The 24,333-nt window shown below is 41.7% G+C and overlaps 1 protein-coding gene across 1 annotated transcript in view; it reads right to left on the minus strand.

Moving 5' to 3' along the window:
• abcg2a (ATP-binding cassette, sub-family G (WHITE), member 2a) overlaps positions 1-24,333 on the minus strand; it is an 81,231-nt gene that overhangs the window by 51,038 nt on the left and 5,860 nt on the right. Inside the window, exons 2-5 of the mRNA XM_043674466.1 lie at positions 20,206-20,423; positions 8,125-8,184; positions 3,972-4,086; positions 1,547-1,699 (exon numbers count right to left, since the gene is read on the minus strand). Coding sequence (XP_043530401.1) covers positions 1,547-1,699; positions 3,972-4,086; positions 8,125-8,184; positions 20,206-20,408 — 531 coding nt within the window. The 5' untranslated portion in view covers positions 20,409-20,423. The remainder of the gene's footprint in view (positions 1-1,546; positions 1,700-3,971; positions 4,087-8,124; positions 8,185-20,205; positions 20,424-24,333) is intronic.

The following is a 24,333-nucleotide window of genomic DNA, read 5'->3' on the forward strand; positions in this document are numbered from 1 at the left end:
CACACTAGAGGTTATTGTGCAAAATCAAAGCACATCCAATTGGTAGTAACATGCTTGCAATGGACTGAGAATTAGCAGATAGGAAACAGTGATAAGTGGGAACCATAAGGATTAAAGCTTGGGCCCCAGGTATGAGAACATAAATTGACAATTTAGGTAGGGAATACTTTCAAATTTGCTCATGACACAAAAGTAGGTGGGAGTGGAAGAAGGATGTAAAGAGGCCTAACAACAATTTAGATAAGTTGAGCAGACGTATGCATGGAGGATGCAGTAGACATGGATATATATGAAGTAATCCACTTGATTGGTGGACAGCAACTGGAGGTGCATTGGGATGGGGAACAGGAGGTACGGAACCCCACATCCTCAGGTCCATGGCTCTAACTCGCACATAGCGCTTGTGGGTGTGGTGGTGGCAGAGGCCTGTAACTGAGACCCCAGAGACCATTACAGAGACTCCAGCTGATATCAAGCATCAACTGGAGGGGCAGCAAAGGAAGAACAAGATGAGGAGTGAAAGATGAACTCTATTGTAGTAAAATCTTTTATTATATTTAGTATTTCAAGGTGGCACCAGAGTGTGGCAACACCTTGCATGTAACACATTAAAAAACACTTCATTGTATTTTTTATATACACTGCACGATAAATCTACATCGAATCAAAGCAAAATTCAAACCAAGAAGTTAGAATAGAGAAATTCAGTGTGATGATTTTCTTTAAATAACTTTAATATTCATTCACAGGATATGGCTAACAAGACAACAGATTGAAAGGTCATTGACTCTGTGTCTCTCCACACATGCCAGCTGACCTGCTGAGTTTTTCCAGCATTTATTGCCACTCTCTAAATGCCCTGGAGAAGGTGGTGATCAGCTGCCTTCACAATGTCATCAATCTAGGAGACATCGTGGAGACACTTGTAGGGCAAGTGTCTCCACGATGCTACATCATGTCCAATTATCGTAAAAATGCAGAACACAGTGGAAGGCTATTTAACCCATTGGCCTAATGCTTGTTCCATTAGAAAGATGGAAACAAATTATCTACAACATGTCAGACTTTTACCTGAAGTAGTAATAGGCTCCTGGTCACTGTGAAGAAAGGTTTGATGCTGGGTGTACTGAGGACCCAGCGCTCCAGCCTATACATGATAAAGGACTGAGTTCCTAAACTAACAATGGTGGACCCTTTAGATGGTGGTATGTTGGGGGGAGGGGGGTTTGCAGAAAGGTATTCTTGATGCTGTAGCTGGCTGGACCATATCCCATCATTAGATAACCACAAAAATGCAGGTATGAAGGTGAGACATATCCATAAAAGAGGCTTTCTAGTGTTCTGTTCGTTTAACATTTAGCCAAGCTCATCAGCTATTGAGTTCCAGCTGGTGCTATGGAATTGCAGACTTGAAATTAATGCATTTTACTGTCAAAAACTGCCTATCAAAGTGTACCTTTAAGGTTTATCAGTAAGACTTTCGCAGGAACGTTAGGACAAGGTATTTCAGTTTCTAACAAAGTATTGGATAAAAATGTTCAGGTACCTTGGAGTCTGCCACTTTGCTCAGTCCAAGCTCTTTAATAACTTGGACAATCCTATTATTCTTTTCCTTGTTGCGGATATTCTTTGGTAAACGCAATGCAGCGGAAAACTGGAGATTCTCCCTCACTGTCAGTGTTCCCATTACCACGTCATCCTGTAAAACAAAAAGATAAAAAAACACACAGTAAACTGACCAATCATAGCCAAGAAATCATTACTAGATCAAGGAAATAAGAAACTGAAGTTTCAAATAGACATCAAAGCAGTCATTGGGCCAAATGGCCTCCTGTTGTTCCATAGTTCTGAGAAAGAAGAAATAAAGAAAAATAATTTGCATTTTGATAACATCTTTCACAACCTCAGGGTAGCACAAATCACTTCATAAGCTGTTCAAATTTTGTGTACAGTGAAATCCCACAAAACAAATGATAATGACCAGATAATATGTTTTAAGTGATGTTGTTTGAGGAATAATAAATTAAACAGCAGCATGAATACTCTTGCTGTTTTTTCAATACTGCCATGGAATTTTTCATGCCCACCTGAGGAGGTAGATGGGCACTTTAGCTTAATGTCTAAATTGAAAGATAGTACGTCAGACTGCACACTTTGAATCATAGAAAGATAGATCAGAGAAAATGCTAAATAGTCAAAAACTAGAAACAGTGGAGGTCGATTGAAAAAAGGGTTAATGTACACTGATCATTAAAATGTTATTGAAATAATCAAAAGGGGAATGGAAGCTTGTGCTCCATATTTAGAGGATGCCATAGGAGAAGTTATATGACAGTGTTCAGTTTTGGGAACCACACCTTAAAAAGTTTATATCGTCCACAGAGGGTGTTCAGTGCCATTTAGCAGAATAATACATGAACACCAAAAGTTATCACAAGAGAAAGTTTATACAAGGGGAATGCCTTGGAACTGAGCAGGTTAAGGGATGATTTGCTCTTAGTTATCAAGATAGCAAGGTAAACAAGTAGGATGGATACAGATAAACTATCTCCTCTGGTTTGGAAAATTAAGAGTGAGGGACATAGCCTAAAGCCAGGCATCAAGCATAAAATCAGGAAATACATATCACATAAAGGATTATAGCAATTTGGAACTTCTCTTCTTCCCCACCATCAATGTGGGGACAATAAGTCATTTGTAAATCAGAGATGGATAATCTTGTTAATCATAGTATTACAAGATGCAGGGATAAACGAAGGTCTATGGAATTAGGTCACAGATCAACCAGGATCTATAGCTTAATAGTTCAAACCTTTGTTGCTATTCAGCATCCATCAGTACTGCACTGGGAGCATCAGTTCCAAATACACAAGTATGTCTGAGTAGCAGGGGAACACACGCAATCTACTGACTCAGAAGTCGGAGTGCTACACACTGTATTATCTGAAATAAGCTTGTGTTTTCAAAGGTGTACTAAAATATATACCATAGACTGAACATCACAGTGCGACATTCCCGCTATTTTGATTTGTTGAATCTTGAGAGAAGGGGATAAGAATCAGAAGAGGCTTCTTACTGACCAAGACAGAATGATCAACGTGCACTGAATAAGAAAAGGAAGGCCTCACAACCCAGCCTGTTCACATCCTCTCCATACCATATACAGAAATTCAGGATAGCTGATTAGGAGTTAAAATTCTGGCCAAGTTACACATCCCTTAAACCAGTAGAGGTCTTCCCTGTATCCCCATAGCCTGTTCAATTATAATGAAGGAAACTTTATTCTATTTAATAGGCAATGCATTTGTGCACAATATAAACAGCCCTTTAAATAACCCTAGATATGCCAATCACCAACCAATTTGGTGAATTGTGTTTAGGTGGTTTAGTGGTACAATACAGAATATATCTTGCTCAGAGCCAGAAGTTTGAATCCTACCCGAGGACTTGATGGCCAAGAGAAGTGTGTCATAACATGACCAAGCATGTTGAGTATCAACATGTAAACCCTTCCAACATACAGAAGAGTGGAAGATTCCCAGTCATCCATGTGATGGAATGGAACTTAGAACGTCTACCTTTTTTTTAATGGCTCAAGTAACACGCATGTAAAAGTGCATTTTACCACAATAATGAAAACTCCCTGAGTGAGGTAACACAACACAGCCAACATTGTTGGCTTCCAACAGCTGGCAAGAGCAAAATAGTACTGGTCTATCTTCTGGATCACTTGGCCATCAGAAAGGGTTGCAGGAGTGACTAACTGGGGTCTTCAATGACCTTGTCCTGCAGGCAGCCAGAAGCTGGGGTTACTTATAGTCAAATCTCCGATTTCTTAATTTGTGCCAAACGACAAGCATCAAGGCTGCACACGTGGGGAACATCAGAAAATCAGTATGTTGTGCAGAATTCTCCAACGTATCTCAGTTTTGAAAAATGTGTCTTAGAAAATGCAGCAAAAGGATTCCCACCTGTACAACATATCCAGAGATACACTTGAAGTTAGAGGGCTGTGGAGCACCATCAATGAGCACTTTTCCTTTCAAGCCAGAAGGATCTTTCCTTGCAGCCAAAATATCTAGTAACCTAGGAAGCAATATTCAGAGTCATTACTGATTAGGTATTATCTGTTCTCTTATGGTGTTAATGATAGCTATTTGGTATCAGAGAAGTAATAAAAGTAGGCTGAGGTACTGTTGTCATCCATGTTTGTAAACAACATACTTACAATAATATAACTGACTGGTTTCTATCATACTTGTTACTCAAGGCAGGATAGGGCCGAAGGAAGAACTGATTAGTATATTGCATAGATGCAAATCTGGATCTGGCTCCTGGAATTAATTTTTTAAAGAATCAATTAATGTTAGCAGAGAGAGAATATTGACTTCTTGTCTAAAATGATATGTGTTTAGAACGTTTCCTTCCTTCAGAATGTTACGAGAGGTCTCAGCTGCTGTGGTGGAATTGTCAAAGCTGTCAAAATGTAAGCAGTTTTCAAAGCAGGTTGTTGGATGTGGATCGGCCTGAAGTCAACTGGGATGTCAGCTCTTAAAACTATTTTTCTCAGGTTTTTAGTTACAGAGCATCAACCTAGCAGGAAAAGTGTCAAGAAAGAGCTGTGTAATTCGAATAATATTAAGTTAACACAGCCTCATAGAGATACAAGCCTTCACTAATTAAAACACAAGTTTCTCTACATTCACAGTTTTCATGACCTCAGGATATCCCAAAGTGATTCACAGCCAATTACATACTTTTGAAGTCAACTGTGGGAAATACTCCAGCTAATCTCCAATATGCAGCAACATGTTAATGATCAGGTAGTATATTTTGTCTGAGATAAATATTGATTGATTTCTTTGCTATCTTTCAAACAATGCCAATGAGATCCTATGTTCAACTGAGATAATAGACAAAGTCATAGTTTCACATCTCATTTGCAAAGATGCAGCATTTGTTCAGTATTGCACTGGTGCTTTCAGTCTGGATTTGTGCTCAAGTATTTGGAATGGAACTAGAGCCCACAAACTTCTGACTCAGAACAGATGCTACAAACTAAGACAAGGCTCATATAACTAACGTCAGCTGAGAAAGGTAAAACTGACGTACTATAGGAAAGAGGCAGCAGAACGGTGCGTGAGCTGATGTTTATAGAGGGAGGAAGGTCACCCAACAGAGCATTGGAACAGTGGATTCTGGAGTTGACAACAATGTGAATAAACGTTTCTGCATTAAATGGGCTGAGGTAACAATGAAGATGGAAGCACACATTGTGATGGATTGATTATGGGGTTGGAAGCTCAGTTTCAGGGACTCTTGAAGAGATGCAAATCCATATGATAGTCACTTCAAATCCATAAAACCAGATTATGTTCAGTTTTAAATCTGGATAATTTTAAAAACAAAATCTGTCCTAACTAATAACTGAAAAAGTGATTCTTGTCACTGAACCCAAGTAGCAACTGTGAAAATACAGCGAAAAACTATTAAAAATTGGTTCAATATAGTCCAAATTGCTTACAACAGTAGGATTTCATGGATTCCAAGACAGCTAAGTCTTTATTTAAATCTTCACGAGCTAAGAATAGAAGACAGGAATTTTATTATTCATGCAGTTATAATGGATTTCCATTGTAATTTACCAATGGCAGAAATTGGACATATCACCTCCTGTCAGTATACTCAATCTATTCAACCACATATTAGTGTCAATCTTCTTCCTCCACAATCTCATTCTACCTTATTTATGAACAACAGGCCCAAGTTTCATCATTTATATAACTGATTTGGATGTGAGCTTAAGAGGTATAGTTAGTAAGTTTGCAGATGGCACCAATATTTGAGGTGTAGTGGACAGTGAAGAAGGTTACCTCAGATTACATTTTGATCAGATGGGCCAATGGGCTGAGGAGTGGCAGATGGAGTTTAAGTTAGATAATAGGGGAGGTGCTGCATTTTGGAAAAGCAAATCTTATCAGGACTTATACACTTAATGGTAAGGTCCTGGGGAGTGTTGCCGAACAAAGAGACCGTGGACTGCAGGTTCATAGCTCCTTGAAAGTGGAGTCGCAGGTAGATAGGATAGTGAAGAAGGCGTTTGGTATTTCTTTATTGGTCAGAGTATTGAGTACAGGAGTTTGGAGGTCATGTTGCAGCTGTACAGACATTGGTTAGGTCACTTTTGGAACATTGCGTGCAATTCTAGTCTCCTTCCTATTGGAAAGATGTTGTGAAACTTGAAAGAGTTCAGAAAAGATTTACAAGGATGTTGCCAGGGTTGGAGGATTTGAGCTATAGGGAGAGGTTAAATAGGCTGGGGCTGTTTTCCCTGGAGCGTTAGAGGCTGAGGGATGAACTTATAGAAGTTTATAAAAGCATGGATAGGATAAATAGACAAGGTCTTTTCCCTGGGATGGGGGAGTCCAGAACTGAGGGCATAGGCTTAGGGTGAGGGGAAAGATATAAAATAGACCTAAGGGGCAACCTTTTCACGCAGAGGGAGGTGCGTGTGTGAATTGAGCTGCTAGAGGAAGTGGTGGAGGCTGGTACAATTACAACATTTAAAAGGCATCTGGACGGGTATAGAATAGGAAGGGTTTGGAGGGATATGTGCCGGGTGCTGGCAGGTGGGACTAGATTGGTTTGGGATATGTGGTCGGCGTGGAAGAGTTTCCATGCTCTATGACTCTAAGTAAAGATCATAACAAATTGATGGTTCTTTCTGAGAGTTAGAGAAAACACAATGAACTCAGCAGTCTCTATCAATTCTCTACAAATCGAATACAGACATCATAGTTCTACTATCCCTCTACCTATTAAAAAAAAACACATTTCAAAAGGATAGTTCAACAATTCAAAATCTCATTAATATAACCTCCCAATGCTAGACCATTAATGCACTGGTAGCTCTGGTATCCCCAAGGACCTCTCTCTGCAGCTCCCTCTTGTTTCTCATCTACTTCTGTCCCTTGATGAAATCATCCAAAAAAGTAGCTCCAGTTTCGCACGTGTAATGGTAACCACCTCTACCACTCTACCAACTCTCTAAACTTTGTGCTAAACAGAGTCATAGAGATGTACAGCACGGAAACAGACATTTCAGTCCAACTTTGATGTTGGTGAGAAAGTGGAACATAAGAACAGGAGGCAGTCATTCTGCCTCTCAAGCCATGTAATTAGACCATGACTTAAAAATGTGTTGCTGGAAAAGCGCAGCAGGTCAGGCAGCATCAAAGGAACACGAGAATCGACGTTTCGGGCATGAGCTTTTCCAGCAACACATTTTTAAGCTCTGATCTCCAGCATCTGCAGTCCTCACTTTCTCCTAATTAGACCATGACTCTCTTGTATCTTAATTCCATTCATTTCCCTTGGTTCCAGAAACCGTAATATTTCTTAGCTAATAAAATCCTCTCAATTCCAGTTTTGAAAGTTTCACTGATGACCAGCTTGGACAGCTTTATTTTGGGAGGAGTTAAAATTGTCACTATTTTAGAGTGAATATGACTGCCACATTAACACATAGAGGAGAAGAACATTGATACCCTTAAAGGAGAAGCAAATGGGGGGAAAGAATTAGAAGGATCTGCAGTAAGGTTGAAATGAAGAAGGGTAGTGTCACTATTTTAGAGTGAATATGACTGCCACATTAACACATAGAGGAGAAGAACATTGATACCCTTAAAGGAGAAGCAAATGAGGGGGAAAGAATTAGAAGGATCTGCAGTAAGGTTGAAATGAAGAAGGGTAGGACAAAGCTTTAGTGAAGCAAAATCACTGGTTTGACCAGTGAGAAAGTGAGAACTGCAGATGCTGGAGATCAGAGTCGAAAAGTGTGGTGCTGGAAAAGCACAGCTGGTCAGGTAGCATCTGAGGAACAGGAGTCGATGTTTTGAGCATAAGCTCTTCATAAGGAATAAGGGGGGGATGGTAGCTGGGAATGTGATAGGTAGATGGAGATGGTGGGGTGGGAGGGGTGATGGTGATAGGTCGGAGAGGAGGGTACAGCGGGTAGGTGGGAAGGAAGATGGACAGGTGGCTGAGTAAATATAACCAGCGAGTCCAGTTAGGCTGTTTCACTGTGGGAGACACAATCCAATTCTGTATTACTGAGATACTCACGAAGACTTTCCACTCCCTGTAGGACCTAGGATAGCGTTCATTCCAGGTCCCATGACACCACTGTGAGAAAAACACAAAGGAAACAAAGGTCATGTAAATATTGTGAATGTTAGTAAAGATTTTCTTTCGGAAAAACAACCGCCAAATAATATGTCATAAATAAATCATGTAGTTTATGACTTGTACTTGTGAAAGTTATACAACAGAACACACACACACACAGATGTATGACGCAACACAATAAACACAGAATTGGTGCAGCACAGGAAGCCATTTGGCCATCTGAGTCTGCACCAGCCTACAGATGAGCATTGTTCCCAGTGCCATTGGTCTGCCTTGCCACAGAAACCTGATCATTCTTTTTCAATTAACTATCCAAATCCCTTTTGAATTCCTCATATGAATGTACCTCAATCTAACTGTCAGATGTGCATTCCAGACCTTAACCACTCACTACATTAAGACTTTTTTTTCTACAGCAGTTGACTAACTAATAGAAAACAGAGTTGGGATAAGGGAGTGATTTTCAGGATAACCACCTGTAACTCATGGAGTTCCACAGTCATTAGCGCCTGGGCCACAATTATTTACAATATATATTAATGACTTTGATGAGGAAAATGAATATACTATAGCCATATTTACAGATGACACAAATTTAGGAAGGAAAGCAAGTGGTGAAGATGATACCAAGAGCCTGCAGAGGAATATTAAACAGATTAAGTGAGTGGGCAACAATTTGGCAAATGAAATATTATGTGAGAAATTGTCAGGTTAGGCATTTTAGGAGGAAGACTGGGGGAGGCAAATAATATTTAAAATGGAGGAAAACAACAGGAAGCTACAGATTAGAAACTCTCTGCATGAAGCAGAAGAAGCTAACACCTAGGCTCAGTGGGTAAAAGGAAAGGAATTTTGACCAATATTTCAAATGAATGGCAAATAAAAGTCAAGAGTTTTTGCTAAAGCTATACAAAGCACTGGTCAGACCACATAGTGAATAATTCTGGACACCTTATCTAAGGAAAGATTTCCCAGCATTGGAGGCAGCTCAGAAAAGGTTCATGAGACTGATACTAGGTACGGAGGGACTGTCCCATAAGGAGAGATTGCGTAGGTGAGGTCTGTATTCATTTGCATTTGTAACTACAGGAGGCTAATTTATTCAAACATACAAAATTCTTAGGGGACTTGGCAGGTAGATGTGTGGAGGTGGTTTACTCTTGTGGGAGAGTCTCGGACCACACAATATAATCTCAGAATAAGGGCTACCCATCTGTGATAGAGAGAGAAGGAATTTCTTCTTTTAGGAGGGTAGTGAATCTCTGGAAACCTTTATTTTAAAGGGCTGTTCAGCTGGGGGTAGTATGGGTATTGAAGGCTTAGATAGATTTTTAATCAGTAAGGGAATCAAGAGATACAGGGAAAATCAGAGTTATCAGATCAGCTATGATCCCATTGAACGGGGATGCAGATTCAATGGGCTGAATGGCATATTTCCATTCCTAGATCTTCTGTTCTTATAGGATGAGGGGGAGGCCATTTAAAACAGAGATGGTAGAACAGGCTCAATACTTCTGCCCCAGTGGTCCCATGGAGTCCTTATTGCAATACAGAAGATTGCGCAGCCAATTTATGCACAGAGAGCTTCCACAAACAACTATGTGGTAATAACCACATGATCAATTTTTGTGGTATTGGCTGGAGGATAAATGGAGATTGGGGAATGTTCCCCAGTTTCTCTTCAAAATCGAGCGTTGGATGATTCTGTTCCATCCATTTGGGGAAATAAGATAGGTCTTGGTTTTAATTCCTCCTCAGAGATGTCAGCTTCAACTCGATCATGCAGTCATGGCTTGGACAAGGGAAAGCTGGCAGGCAAATATTTGGTCTTAGGTGCAGCCTGTTCACCAAGTCATCACTGCACATAAGGAGTTAGGGATGGAGTACATTTAGTGACTGCTGCATCAGACAGGACCCTTTGCCTTGTTCCTTCTACCCTCACACTCCTAGTGATCCGTATGTGTTCTGATAAATGGACATTTATTTTGTTTTCATTTGCAGGACTTTTGTTCATGGTTAACAAACACTTTTACCATGAGGTGAGCATCCCAGCTTTCTTCACAAATGCCGTATTGGATGTGAAAACAGAATTTGGAGTAATGAGATGTGATGCCTTTGGACAAGTTGCATGAAAATGACAAACGTACAAAAGATGTAGAACAAAGTGGCTAAAAAGGAAGTTCTACACCTGAATGTGAAAAACAATAAGGAAGAATATTATTTAAATGGCAACATGTCAAGAAATGTGGATGTACAGAAGAATAAGGTGTGTCCTTGTACAGTCAAAGAAAGTAGACAGGCAGGTAAAGCAAGCAATTCAGAAGGTGAATGGTGTATCGGTCGTCATTGCAAGAGGTTAAAGTTAAAAATCACACGACACCAGGTTATAGTCCAACAGGTTTACCTAAAAGTACAAGCTTTCAGAGCGCTGCTCCTTCGTCACGTAGCTAGTGGGGCAGGATCATGGGGCACAGAATTTATAGTAAAAGATCAAAGTGTCATACAACTGATGCAATGTATTGAACAAACCTAGATTGCTGTTAAGTCTTTAATCACTTAAAACGGGGATGCAGGTTTTGGTTGATTAACATGTAAATCCCAGAGCTTCTTTCAAGTCACAGTCCCGAGATAACTTAAGGTTTTATCAGCATAAAAATAAGGTGACATCTCAGTTCAGATAATGCATTAAAGGTGTGAGGTTAGAGTCTGTATCTCAATCTTGAGTCAGACTAGTTCTATTGCGATTTTCCAAAGTGGAATTGATAAAATGTCATATGGACTGACTGCCTATCTTAAGTTATCTTGGGACTGTGACTTGAAAGAAGTTTTGGGATTTACATGTTAATCAATCAAAATCTGCATCTCCGTTCTAAGTCATTAAAGACTTGACAGCAATCTAGGTTTGTTCAATACATCGCATCAGTTGTATGACACTTTGATCTTTTACTATAAATTCTGTACCCCATGATCCTGCCCTGCTAGTTAGCTGACAAAGGAGCAGCACTCCGAAAGCTTGTACTTTCAAGTAAACCTGTTGGCCTGTAACCTGGGGTTATGTGATTTTTTAAAAACTTTGTCCACACCCAGTCCAACACTGACACCTCAACATCTTTGCAAGAGGATGAGAGTCTGGAAGTAGAGATGTTTTACTGCAGTCATACAGGGCTTTGGTGAGGCCATTCCTGGAGAATTGTGTGAAGTTGTGGTCTCCCTACCTAAGATAGATTACATTTGCCACAGAGAAAGTGCAGTGGAGGTTCACTAAGCAGGAATGGCAGGACTGTCCAGAGGAGAGATTGGTTTGACTGGGCTGACAGTCACTAGAGTTTAGAAGGATATGAGGGGATCTGATTGAACATATGAAGTTAGAACAAGGCTGGACAGACTAGATGCAGGGAGGATATTTCCCTGGTTGGGGAGTCTCGAACCAGGGACACAATCTCAGGATACAGGGCGGACCATTTTGGACCGAAATTTCTTTACTCAAAGCGTAGTGAACCCATTGGAATTCTCTACTACAGACGGTGGTGGAGGCCAAGTCATTGAATAAAGAGACAGCTCAAACTTTAGATTTTAAAGTCATCAAAGCATATGGGCAGAAAACAGGAACATGGCAGAGAGATGGAGGATCAGCCATGATCAAATTGAACAATGGAGCATGATCGAAGGGCCAAATGACCTACTCCTGCTATTAGTTTTGATGTTTCTCATATCACTTTTGCCTCTTTTATTACTAATTCCTTTAAATCGGTCCCATCTTATTCTCAATTCTTTCACGAATGGGAACATTTTCTCCCTATCACTCTGTCCAGACTTCTCATGATTTTCAACAGTTCAATCAGATCACTTCTCAGCTTTCTTTACTAGAAGGAGAACAATCCCAAGGTAGAACATAGAATACAGAGGGAAAGCAATTAATTGAAAATATATCAGAACGGAGACTTTAAAAAATGAAAGTACAGCACAATTTTAGTGAATACACCTGTGTGCATTTATTATTTATTAGCATCTCACCATTTAAGGGGAAAAGTTCAAGTTATATTTAATTATTAACTCCCAATAGAATTATGCTGAATAATCAGGCATAAAAATTCTGATGCACGCATAAACAAACAAGCTCATCTAAAACTCTGCTATCTGCATTCCACATATACCAAATTCCATTCCATAACATTGGCTCTATGACAATGGTTTTGCAAGTCATGGTAATTTGTTGTTCCATTCCCAGGTTCACTCTGTTCCACCTCTGTAGCTTCCTCCAGCCATTACCTGCAGAGATTTCTTTCAGGTCTGGCCTTGACCATCCTCAATTTTCATTGTTAACTTTGGTCCCAATATCTCCATGTGACTGTTATCAAACTTTGATAAACATCTCTCCCGTGAAGCATTTTGGAATGCTTCACTGTGTTAAAGGTATCACACTAATCCAAGCTGGCAATATCATTTGATTTGACTGTCACGTGTATTTTACAGTAAGAATACAAAAAAACACTGTAAAAAAATATTTCATGAAATGGCAGCATTTTGAATAAAGTAAAAAAAAAAGTTGGAAGAGAGTTTATATATCAGCAATTAAAGGATCATAATTTAACAGCTACATAAGTCAAATGGAACAAATAAAAGATGAAGTATATTATGGACAGAGACCATAAAAGAGAAAGTCAAGAAAGTGGCGTGACTAAAGGAGCATGTAGAATTAAAAAAAGCACAAAATAGGCACAAAAAAAATCACAATTCAGAAATACAAGCTCACCCTGCACCAAGGAAGCTCAGAAACTGCAATCTTGGCTTTGAGAGCCAGTGTTGACAGTCTGTAGCACAGAATAGATCTCTCCTGCACCCTTCTTCACATGTGGTGCCATGGGAGTGTGAGGCACACAGTATCAGGAGAGTGACTGTGGCTCCAGGGAAAGGTGCCTACTGTCTTCAATCAGGACAATAACATGCTTGCACCCCTTTCAAACCAGTAACCTCTTCAGTGTCACAACAAACCAGGCTAGGCAGGCGCTGTCCAGACCAAGAAGCTGCTGAGACCAGCTGAGCCTTCAGAGCCGAGAGATGTTAGAGCTCTCCTAGCACAGCCCTCTGAAGTAACCACAGTCGAACCCCAGCAGGCTGTGAAGCTGCAGCCAATCGGGAAACAAAGAAAGAATGCAGGCACTGAATTTCCCAAGAGTACTGCTCAACTACTCCTGCTCAATACTATACACAGAATGGAATGGACATTCAGGATTATTTTTGTATTTGTAATTTAATGTCACTGTTTAAATTTATAGTGAAGTGAGAGAAAAAGCTGTAAAACTGGACTCCAAGACAGCAAGCAAATGACAATGTACTGGGATCCGTTGACATGAACAATTATGGTCTCTTAAGAACAGCTTATTCAATCAGGCCATAAAATATGGGGGCAAATTAGGGCAGTTGACCCCATTGTGTCTGCTCCACCATTTGATCATGGCTGATATGTTTCTCAACCCCATTCTCCTGCCTTTTCCCCTTCACCTTTGACCCCCTTATCAATCAAAAACCTATCTAACTCCGTCTTAAATGCAATAATTGACTTGGCCTCCATTGCCCTTTGTGTCAATGAGTTCTAAGATTCCCCACCCTCTGGCTAAAGAAATTCCTCTTCATCTCAGTTCGAAAGAGTCGTCCCTTCACTCTGATGCTGTACCCTCAGGTCCTAGTCTCTCCTGCTAGGAGAAACATTTTCTCCATGTGCTTCAGATTTCTGAAGCCTTTTTCCACTTAGCGAGTAGTCCATGCCTCTATTCTTCCTACCAAACATAGCAACAATACCCTCAGTTCATTCATCCAGATTTTTACTATAAAAGTCGAGAGTGTGGTGCTGGAAAAGCACAGCAGGGCAGGCAGCATCCAAGTGCAGGAGAATCAACATTTCGGGCATAAGCTCTTCATCAGGAATTGTTACTGTATAAGGTGAATAGTTATGGTTCCAACACTGACCCTTATGGAACTCCACTAGTCACCAGCTGCTGTCCTAAAAAATAAACCTCTTTAATCCCATAATCTGCTTTCTGCCAGTCAGCCAATCTTCTATCCATGCCAGTACCTTGCCCCTAACATCATGGGCGCTTATCTTATTCAAAAATGCAACTAGATAATATCCACTGGCTCTCCTTTATCTAACTTCTCCACAAAGAATGTTAACAGATGTATCTGGTATGACCCTCCCCTTGATGAAGCCTTGCTGATGCAGCCCTATTTCACCATGCACTTCCAAGTACTCCTCAATCTCATCATGCAAAAGAGACTTTACAATCTTACCGCCAATCAAGGACAGGATAACAGGCCTATAGTTACCTATTATCTGCCTCCCTCCCTTCTTAAATGAGGTGTTACATTATCCATTTTCTAGCCCTCTGGGACTCCTGATTCCAGTGATTCCTCAAAGATCACCACTAATGCCTCTACACCCTTCTCAGTTATCTCCTTCAGAACTCTGGGGTGCAGTCAATCTATTCTGGGTGATTATTCCATCTTCAGACCTTTCAGCTTCCCCAGTACTTTCTCATTAGTGATGGCCACTGGACTCACCTTGGCCCCCTAATTCTGCCATGCTATTGGTGTCCTCCACTGTGAAAAACTGACGCAAAGTATGTATTCAGTTCCACTGCCATTTCTTTTTTCCCTATTACTACTTCTTTAGCCTCATTTCCCAGTGGTCCCATATCCAATGTTGCCAATCTCTTACATTTTAGGTATGTATAAAAACCCTCGCCATCTTCTTTTAATAGACCAGTTGGCTTACTCTCACATTTCATCTTGCCCCCTCCTGGTTTTATCAGTTGACCTCTGCTGGTTAGTAAAGGCTTCCCAATCCTCTAGCTTCCCACTAATCTCCACAACATTGTATCTTAATTTTTTTTGCTTTTCTTGCTGTCCCTGAGTTCCCTTGTCAGCCACGGTTGCCTCTCTCTCCCCTCAATATGTTTCTTCTTTCTAGGGATGAACTTCTGCTGTGCCTTTCAAATTACCCCAAAACCTCCTGCCATCGCTGCTCTACCGTCTTCTCTATTAAGCTCCCCTTCCAATCAACTTTGGCCAGCTTCTCCCTCATGTCTTTTGTAGTTCCCTTTATTCAATTATAATACCATTAGTTCTGATTCGAGCTTCTCCCTCTCAAACTGCCCCAAGGGTTCCTTCACCTTAAGCTCCCAAATCAAGTCTGCCTCACCAAATCCAGAATTGCCTGTTCCTTAGTGGGGTCTACCACAAGCTGCTCTAAAAAACAACTGCTACTGCGACCACCCTGGTTTTCCCAAGTCCATCTGGATATTGAAGTCCCCCATGATTACTATAATGGTGTCTTATGTTCATGCCTTTTCTATCTCCTGATGTACTTTCTGCCTCACATCCTGACTACTGCTAGGGGGCTGGACATAACTCCAATCAGGATCATTTTTCATTTGCAATTTCTCAATCCTACCCACACAGATTTTACGCCTACCGACCTCTAATCTCTTCTTGTTATCAATTTCATTTCAGGTTTTACGAACAAGGCAACCCTGCCCCTTCTGCCACTCCTTTTGATAGGACGTGTATCCTTGGATATTTAGTTCCCGGCCCTGCTCCTTTGCAGCCATGTCCCTGTGACATCCACTACATCATACCCACCAATTTCAATCTCCGCTACAAGCTCACTTATCTTTTTTTGTAAAATGTGAACAGCTATGTACAACACCCTCAGTGTTGTGTTGCCTGCTCCCATTATCTGCTGTGCCTGAAGTTAGATTCCCAAACTTATCCATGTTTTCGGTCTATTATTTGTTCTGGAAACTCTCCTGAATCTTACTCCTTTCACTAGTTTAAAACTCTATAATTTGCACTCAGTTCATCTATCCCATTCCAATTCTTTGTTCATTAAGATCCCTTGGCCCTCCCTAACGGCACTGCTCACAGCCCATGTTACACAATTAGACAGGACTCTGAACCCAGCTTGATTCAGGTGGAGTCTGTCCCATTGAAATAGTTCCCTCCTTCCCCAGTCCTAGTGCCAATATCCCATAAATTTGAGCAAGTTTCACCCACACAAATCCTTGAGCTATGCATTCACCTCTTTAAACTTGGAGACCCTGTGCCAATTATCTTGGGTTCAGGTAGTAACCTGGAGTTAACCACTTTTTTGGTTCTGTTTCTTTATTCAGCCTCTCACTGTGAAGCCCAGTGGGTCCACCAGCTCCCACATCAAACAGGTACAACACATCGCCTGGGCCGGCATCTCTATCTTAATTACTTAGTTCTTAATTTTTATTTTAAAAAAATGTCTTATTGGTCTTTTAATTTTATGGAGTCATAGAGTCCTACACCATGGAGACAGGCCCTTTGGCCCAAACTGGTCCGTGTTGTCTAAAATGTCCATTTGTGCTAACCCCATTTCCCTGCACTTGGTCCATATCCTTCTAACCCTTTCCTATCCATGTATTTGTCCAAATGCCTTTTAAATGTTGTTAATGTACTCACCTCAACCACTTCCACTGGCAGCTCATTCCAAATGCATATCACCCTATGTAAACAAGTTGCCCCTTTTATTCTTTCCCCTCTGACCTTAAACTGAGCAAGGCAGCCTTTGTGTGGAGCCACAGGAGGGGGGGGGGGAGATACTGAACACGTATTTTGGATCAGTGTTTACTGTGGAGGAGGACATGGAAGGTATAGAATATGAGGAAATAAATGGTGACATCTTCAAAAATGTCCATATTACAGAGGAGGTGGTGCTGGATATTGTGAAACGCTTAAAAGTGGATAAATCCCAAGGACCTGATCAGGTGTACCCGAGAACTCTGTGGGAAGCCTGGGAAGTGATTGCTGGGCCTCTTGCTGAGATATTTGTATCATCGATAGTTACAGGTGAGGTGCCGGAAGACTGCATGTTGGCAAATGTGGTGCCACTGTTTAAGAAGGGTGGTAAGGACAAGCCAGGGAACTACAGACCAGTGAGCCTGACGTCAGTGGTGGGCAAGTTGTTGGAGGGAATCCCAAGAGACAGGATTTATGTGCATTTGGAAAGGCAAGGACTGATTCAGGATAGTCAACATGGCTTTGTGCATGGGAAATCATGTCTCACTAACTTGATTGAGTTTTTTGAAGAAGTAGCAAAGAGGATTGATGAGGGCAGAGCACTGGTCGTGATCTATATGGACTTCAATAAGGTGTTCGACAAGGTTTAACATGGAAGACTGGTTGGCATGGTTAGATCTCACGGAATACAGGGAGAGCTAGCCATTTGGATGCAGAACTGGCTCAAAGGTAGAAGACAGAGGGTGGTGGTGGAGGGTTGTTTTTCAGACTGGAGGCCTGTGACCAGTGGAGTGCCACAAGGATCGGTGCTGGGTCCTCTACTTTTTGTCATTTATATAAATGATTTGGATGTGAACATAGCAGGTATAGTTAGTAAGTTTGCAGATGACACCAAAATTGGAGGTGTAGTGGACAGCGAAGAGGGTTACCTCAGATTACAACAGGATCTTGACCAGATGGGCCAATGGGCTGAGAAGTGGCAGATGGGGTTTAATTCAGATAAATATGAGATGCTGCATTTTGGAAAAGCAAATCTTAGCAGGACTTATACACTTAATGAACCCTTCTTCAGGAAGCCCTTCTTCAGGTTCCTGAAGAAGGGTTCATTAAGTGTATAAGTCCTGCTAAGGTTCCTGAAGAAGGGCTTATGCCCGAAATGTCGATTCTCCTGTTCCCTGGATGCTGCCTGACCTGCTGCGCTTTTCCAGCAACACATTTCCAGCTCTGATCTCCAGCATCTGCAGACCTTACTTTCTCCTTATACACTTAATGGTAATGTCCTAGGGAGTGTTGCTGAACAAAGAGACTTTGGACAGCAGATTCATAACTCCTTAAAAGTAGAGTCGCAGGTGGATAGGATATTGTAGGCGGCCTTTGGTATGTTTTCCTTTATTGGTCAGAGTATTGAGTACAGGAGTTGGGAGGTCATGTTGTGGCTGTGCAGGACGTTGGTCAGGACACTTTGGAATATTGCATGTAATGCTGGTCTCCTTCCTATAGGAAGGATGTTGTGAAACTTGAAAGGGTTCAAAAACGATTTACAAGGATGTTGCCAGATTTTGACAATTTGAGCTATAGGGAGAGGCTGAATAGGCTGGGCCTGTTTTCTCTGGAGCATCAGAGGCTGAGGGGTGACCTTGTAGAGGTTTATAAAATCATGAGGGACATGGACAGGGTATATAGACAAAGTCTTTTCCCTGGGGTGGGGGAGTCCAGAACTAGAGGGCATAGGTTTAGGGTGAGAGGGGAAAGATATAAAAGGGACCTAAGGGACAACTTTTTCCATGCAGACAGTGGTACGTGTGTGGAATGAGCTGCCAGAGGAAGTGGTAGAGGCTCGTACAATTACAATTTGGGGTGGCATGGTGGCACAATGGTTAGCACTGCTGCCTCACAGCGCCAGAGACCCGGGTTCAGTTCCCGCCTCAGGCGACTGACTGTGTGGAGTTTGCACGTTCTCCCCGTGTCTGCGTGGGTTTCCTCCGGGTGCTCCGGTTTCCTCCCACAGTCCAAAGATGTGCAGGTCAGGTGAATTGGCCACGCTAAATTGCCCGTAGTATTAGGGTAGGGGTATGGGTGGGTTGCGCTTCGGCGGGGCGGTGTAGACTTGTTGGGCCGAAGGGCCTGTTTCTACACTGTAAGTAATCTAATCTAATCTAATCTAATCTTTAACATTTAAAAGGCATCTGGATGGGTATATGAATAGGAAGGGTTTGGAGGGATATGGGCTGGGTGCTGACAGGTGGGACTAGATTGGGTTGGGATATCAGGTCGGTGTGGACGGGTTGGACCAAAGAGTCTGTATGACATCTTCTATTCTGTGATTCCTAACCCTGCATTCACCCTATCCGTGCCTCTCGTGATCTCATACACCTCTATAAGATCCCCCCTCAGTCCCCCTACACTCTAAAGAAAAAAGGTCCTAACTTTCCCAACCTCTCTCTATATCTCAGACCACTGAGTCCAGGCAACATCCTTGTAAATTCCTTCTGCACTCGTTCCAGTTTAATAAAATCCTTCCTGTAACAAGGTGACCAAGACTGGAAGGGAAGCAAGTAAGCTGTAGACAAGGGTGTCCGTGACTGAAGGGAAGATTAAGTTACCTTTATCATTTATTTCACTGACATAAACCACATTAATAATTAACCAGATTCATGCACTGGCATAGCATCTTTATAGGTAATAGTTTCTTCGTGAGTCGATAGAATTTGCAGTCAATGTTGAGATTAGGAACTATTGATAAGCACGCTAACTCTGTGGTGGTGATTTTCAGGGTTACTGTCCTGGCTTGTGTTCAAAACTTAACCAAACAACCCACTTAGCTCATTGAACTCAGCTTTCTACTTTTGAACATTGATATTTCTTGCCAAAGAAAGTTCACGTTTAGGAGGCTGTTTTTTTTTCCAAACAACTTTATAAATTTTGTCACCACAGTATTTTAAAGTCCTTACTTGCAGATGCCACAATGTACTACCGAACCCTTTCCTCTCCTTGAAACCTCCTCCAGCTTGATTAACCGTTTAATATCTCTGAGCTCTCCGAAATTCTGTCCATTTGCAACTCTGAATGTGAAGATCAAGAGTCCTTTCATCAACCACACTCTCGCTGAGCTCCACACATCCCAGCACCAACCGATTGCCAGGCAAATCCCCATGATCTCTAACTGTAGCTTCTTGTTCAGTGGGAGACTGCAACATACCATTTAGATCAAACCCTTTCTCCAAGTTACCAGCTTTAATGCGGGCCGATGCTTCCTCTTCTCTCACCTTCTTCCCACACTCCGCTAAAAAACAGACCCAACATTTCCAGTCATATTTTCAGCCAGCATCTCTCCATTTCTTAAAGTAGTGATGCTACATTCCCTTTCACACAATTGGTAGATCTTCAAGAAAAATCCCATTCTGGCAAGTTATAATTAAACATTGAATCATTGTTACTGTTCGACTCCACGCAAATAAAAAGACTGCAAATACATACTTGACATCTTTTAGGATTTCCTTCTCACTGGTTTTACGGCAGCAGAGTAAACCACTCTTGATCTTCACGCTGTAGTAAATGTTGTGGAAGCTAACTGTCGATCCTTTAGATGTCGAATATTTGTTCGGGTCTGGAGGATTCTGTTCCAAGGTGACAGTTACATCATTCATTGGCATTTCGCTGACAGAGCCACTGTTATCCATGATATCTGGTTACCACTGGCATATGAAACACAAAATAAAGATTTTAAGACTTACAGTCCTGTAAATAATTCCTCAGTACCTCTCTCTAAGGTTTATAGCATCTATAAACACCATAAAATTACAATCTGTATAGCGAAATCACAACAAGCAATGACCAGGCCAGACCCCCTCAAAACATTTCAAGAAAGTAGCCCAGAGCCTAACTTTGCTGGTTGCTTTAATCACGTGTACAGTGGATGTTCCAAGAGGGATGCAGTTGATCAAACCACTTAGTTTTAAACAAAACAGGTTTTATTTACAAGGTTACCGAATGAAACACAAACAACAGAAAACAATAACTTAACCTATCTGAAGCCCCAACAGATTATCCCAACTTAATGACGCTTTCCAATACTTGCAACAATCCCCATAAATACTCCTTGGCAAAAAAGGAAAAATCAAACACAGGTTCTTACAGGAGAGGAGTCACAGAGAGAGGACCAGCGTGGACCTGCTTCTTTGGGTAGCAGCTTCCAACCACTACTGCTTGCTAAATACCAAACCAGACCAGACCAAACCAAACCAAACCAAACTAGCACGGAGGCTCAGTGGTTAGCACTGCTGCCTCACAGCACCAGGGTCCCAGGTTCGAATCCTGCCTCGGGCAACTGTCTGTGTGGAGTTTGCACATTCTCCCCGTGTCTGCGTGGGTTTCCTCGGGGTGCTCCGGTTTCCTCCCGTAGTCCAAATATGTGTAGGTCAGGTGAATTAGCCACGCTAAATTGCCCACAGTGCTAGGTGCATGAGGGAAATGGATCCGGGTGGGTACTCTTCGGAGGGTCGGTGTGGACTGGTTGGGCCGAAGGGCCTGTTTCCACACTGTAGGGAATCTAATCTAATCTAACCAAACCAGAGAAAAACTGAGCTGGGAGAACTGGCCACTCCCCTTTCATTCTACAAGTGTTTTGAAAGCCTTGCTCTTGAGGCAGTTTCTGTTAGCTATAATCAAATTGGCCCTAAATCCTTCAAATCAGACTTTTCAGAATCTGTGTCTTTTACAATCTTGCGGAAAAAAAAGCCAAAAACAACATGCCTTGTAAAAGGAGCAACAGCATCACATACATAAAATCTTTTCCCAAAATGAAACAACTTACTTAATTTGTTTATTATTTAAATTCAGGGAATATAGTTTTCTCATGTATAAATCTAGGCTCCATAAAACATACAATTACAAAAGATTAACCGCAAATAGCCAGACCAATCAGCCCAGTGAGTCTCATCTTGCCGAATCAGCAATATGCTGATATTCTTTTCTCCGTGTGCTTATCCAGGTTCCACCTAAATGCATCTATGTCTCACCTACTCCTTGTGGTACTGAGTTTCACACACTCACTGGATAAAGATATTTCTCCTGAATTTCATATTCGAATTAGGAGTGATTAGTATGTATTTATTTACTTGGAGAAAATGGGAGATTTGATGGAGATGGTCAAATCTTGACGGTTCTGGACAAAATTGAAATAGAAAAATGTTTTACCTATGAAAAATCAAGAGCATTTAATGTATTTGAGAAAGGAAACAAAAGAGACAAGAGGAAATTTATTTTTATGCAGCGAGTAGTTAGGATCCGGAATATACCGTCCAAGATTGTGTTGGAGGCAAGTTCAACTGAAATATTAAAAGGGGAATTTGTGTGTTACTTGCAAATGAAGAATGCACAGGCTTTAGGGATAAAGGCAGTGAAATGACACTCGGTGAATTGCTTGCTCAGAGAAATGGACCAAATGGTCTCCTAAGGTGCTATAACAATTCTGTAATTTCTGTGTCTCCTGTGCCTTTCTTTGACATGAAGCCCCAGAAAAATATTCTGGAAACAGGTAAAAGATTTTAAAAACACATTTCTCATATTTGTGAAACATTAAAATAAGGAAGATATTCATCTTTACCAGTCATAGTCAGCAGGAATTGTGTCAGTCCAGTTTCACGCCACCCTATATTCAGTGTTAATCAACATAGAATCGTAAAATCCCCATCAAACCCACAATTCACCTCTGATGAACATCCCACTCAGACTCCCTCCACCCTATCAATTTAACTCTGCATTTATCATGGCTAGTCCACCTAGCCTGCACATCTGTGGACACTATGGGAAATTTCGGGTGGCCAATCCACCTAATCTATACATCTTGGGAGAAAAGGGAGTGTCTAGAGGAAACCCACGCAGACACAGGGAGAACGTATAAACTCCACACAGACAGCCACCCGAGGGTGGAATCAAACCTGGGTCCCTGGCGATCAGCCACTTTGCCACCCAAATGATAACCCTGTATTTCTTTTGTAGAAAATTCCCAGGGCAAGCAACATCCCTGGCTGCTATCCACACTGCTTTCTCAATAGTGGCCATCATGTGAGCCGCCTGGTAATAGCCCAAGGTACTTGCTAGTCTAGGGAACTGATGTAACTGACGTAACTCTGTGCTAGAAGAGGTTTCTGCAAACAGATGTATCCTCCCAATCATTTCATGTTTCCACTAAAATTTCAACATTTCAAAAGAAAAGACCATTAATCCATCTCGATTCTGAGTTAGGTTAATTTTTGTTTAGCAAACGTATTAGATGTTAAGTAAGAAAACGGGATTGAGATACATGTCAGCAGTAATGTAACTGAATGGTGGAACAGGTCAGAGAGGTCTCGTGGTCGAGTCTGATAGGTCTCTTTTATATCTTTCCCCTCTCACCCTAAGAGGCAACTTTTTCACGCAGAGGGTGGTACGTGTATGGAATGAGCTGCCAGAGGATGTGGTGGAGGCTGGTACAATTGCAACATTTAAGAGACATTTGGATGGGTATATGAATAGGAAGGGTTTGGAGGGATATGGGCCGGGTGCTGGCAGGTGGGACTAGGTTGGGTTGGGATATCTGGTCGGCATGGATGGGTTGGACCGAAGGGTCTGTTTCCATGCTGTACATCTCTGTGACTCTATGATGATTTGGCTGAAGGGTCTATTTCCATACTGTATGATTCTATGATGTAAACAAGAGAAATAAATCTTGTGATGTGCTGATAATATGACTGTCTATGGCTATATTATAACAAAGTTATGATAAACAGGACTGTCTTGTTCGGCAGGTTGTACCACACTGAGGCAATCAAGAGACATCAAAGGCAGAGATTGGATCGTAAAGGTTGCACATTTGAACCCAACCTAATTTCACAGAAACTTGGAAGACGGCATTGAAGCTTTTCTACATGGCAAAACACATGATACCAACGTCAACAGTTATTTGTGACCAATTTATTAAAAAAAAGGCACATTCCATGAAGAGAAACTCAACCACATGGCAGACACATTGCCAATAATACCAAGTGTCCCATCACATCACTGCTGAGTCTTGTGCAAATAAAATTGTGGCTGAGATGCAGTTCCATTGGCTGAATCAATGTAGCAGCATGGAGATGCACTGTCATTGCTATTATACGTGGCACAGGTCTGGCCTATTCCCAGAACCTGTGCCGCTGCAGTCACCCGGGCCATCTTCCAGTTCATATGGAGGTCAAAGATGGACCAGGTCCGAAGGGACTCGCTGTACAAAGATCTGGGCAACAGGGGAAAAAAATACACCCAATGCCACCCTCACCCTGATGGCCACCTTTGTGTGTGGCTGCATCAAGGTGTGCATGGATCCCCGGTACGCAAACACCAAGTGTCACTACGTACTGAGGTTCTACCTGTCCCCGGTGTTGCGAAGGATGGGCCTGGCCTCGCTGCCGCAGAACGCTCCGAGTATTTGGACCGTTCCGTATCACCTGACCTTCGTGGAGAAGTTTATGAAGAAAAACACCTTTGACCACAAGTCCCATCAGGAAGTAGTCAGCACGTAGTGTCCTTGAGACCCTTCGGGAAAAGGAGAGGGCAGATCCTATCGAGCAGTTCCCTGAGCAGACT

This window comes from Chiloscyllium plagiosum, chromosome 32 (genome assembly GCF_004010195.1).
Source record: "Chiloscyllium plagiosum isolate BGI_BamShark_2017 chromosome 32, ASM401019v2, whole genome shotgun sequence".
Taxonomy (NCBI): Eukaryota; Metazoa; Chordata; class Chondrichthyes; order Orectolobiformes; family Hemiscylliidae; genus Chiloscyllium; species Chiloscyllium plagiosum.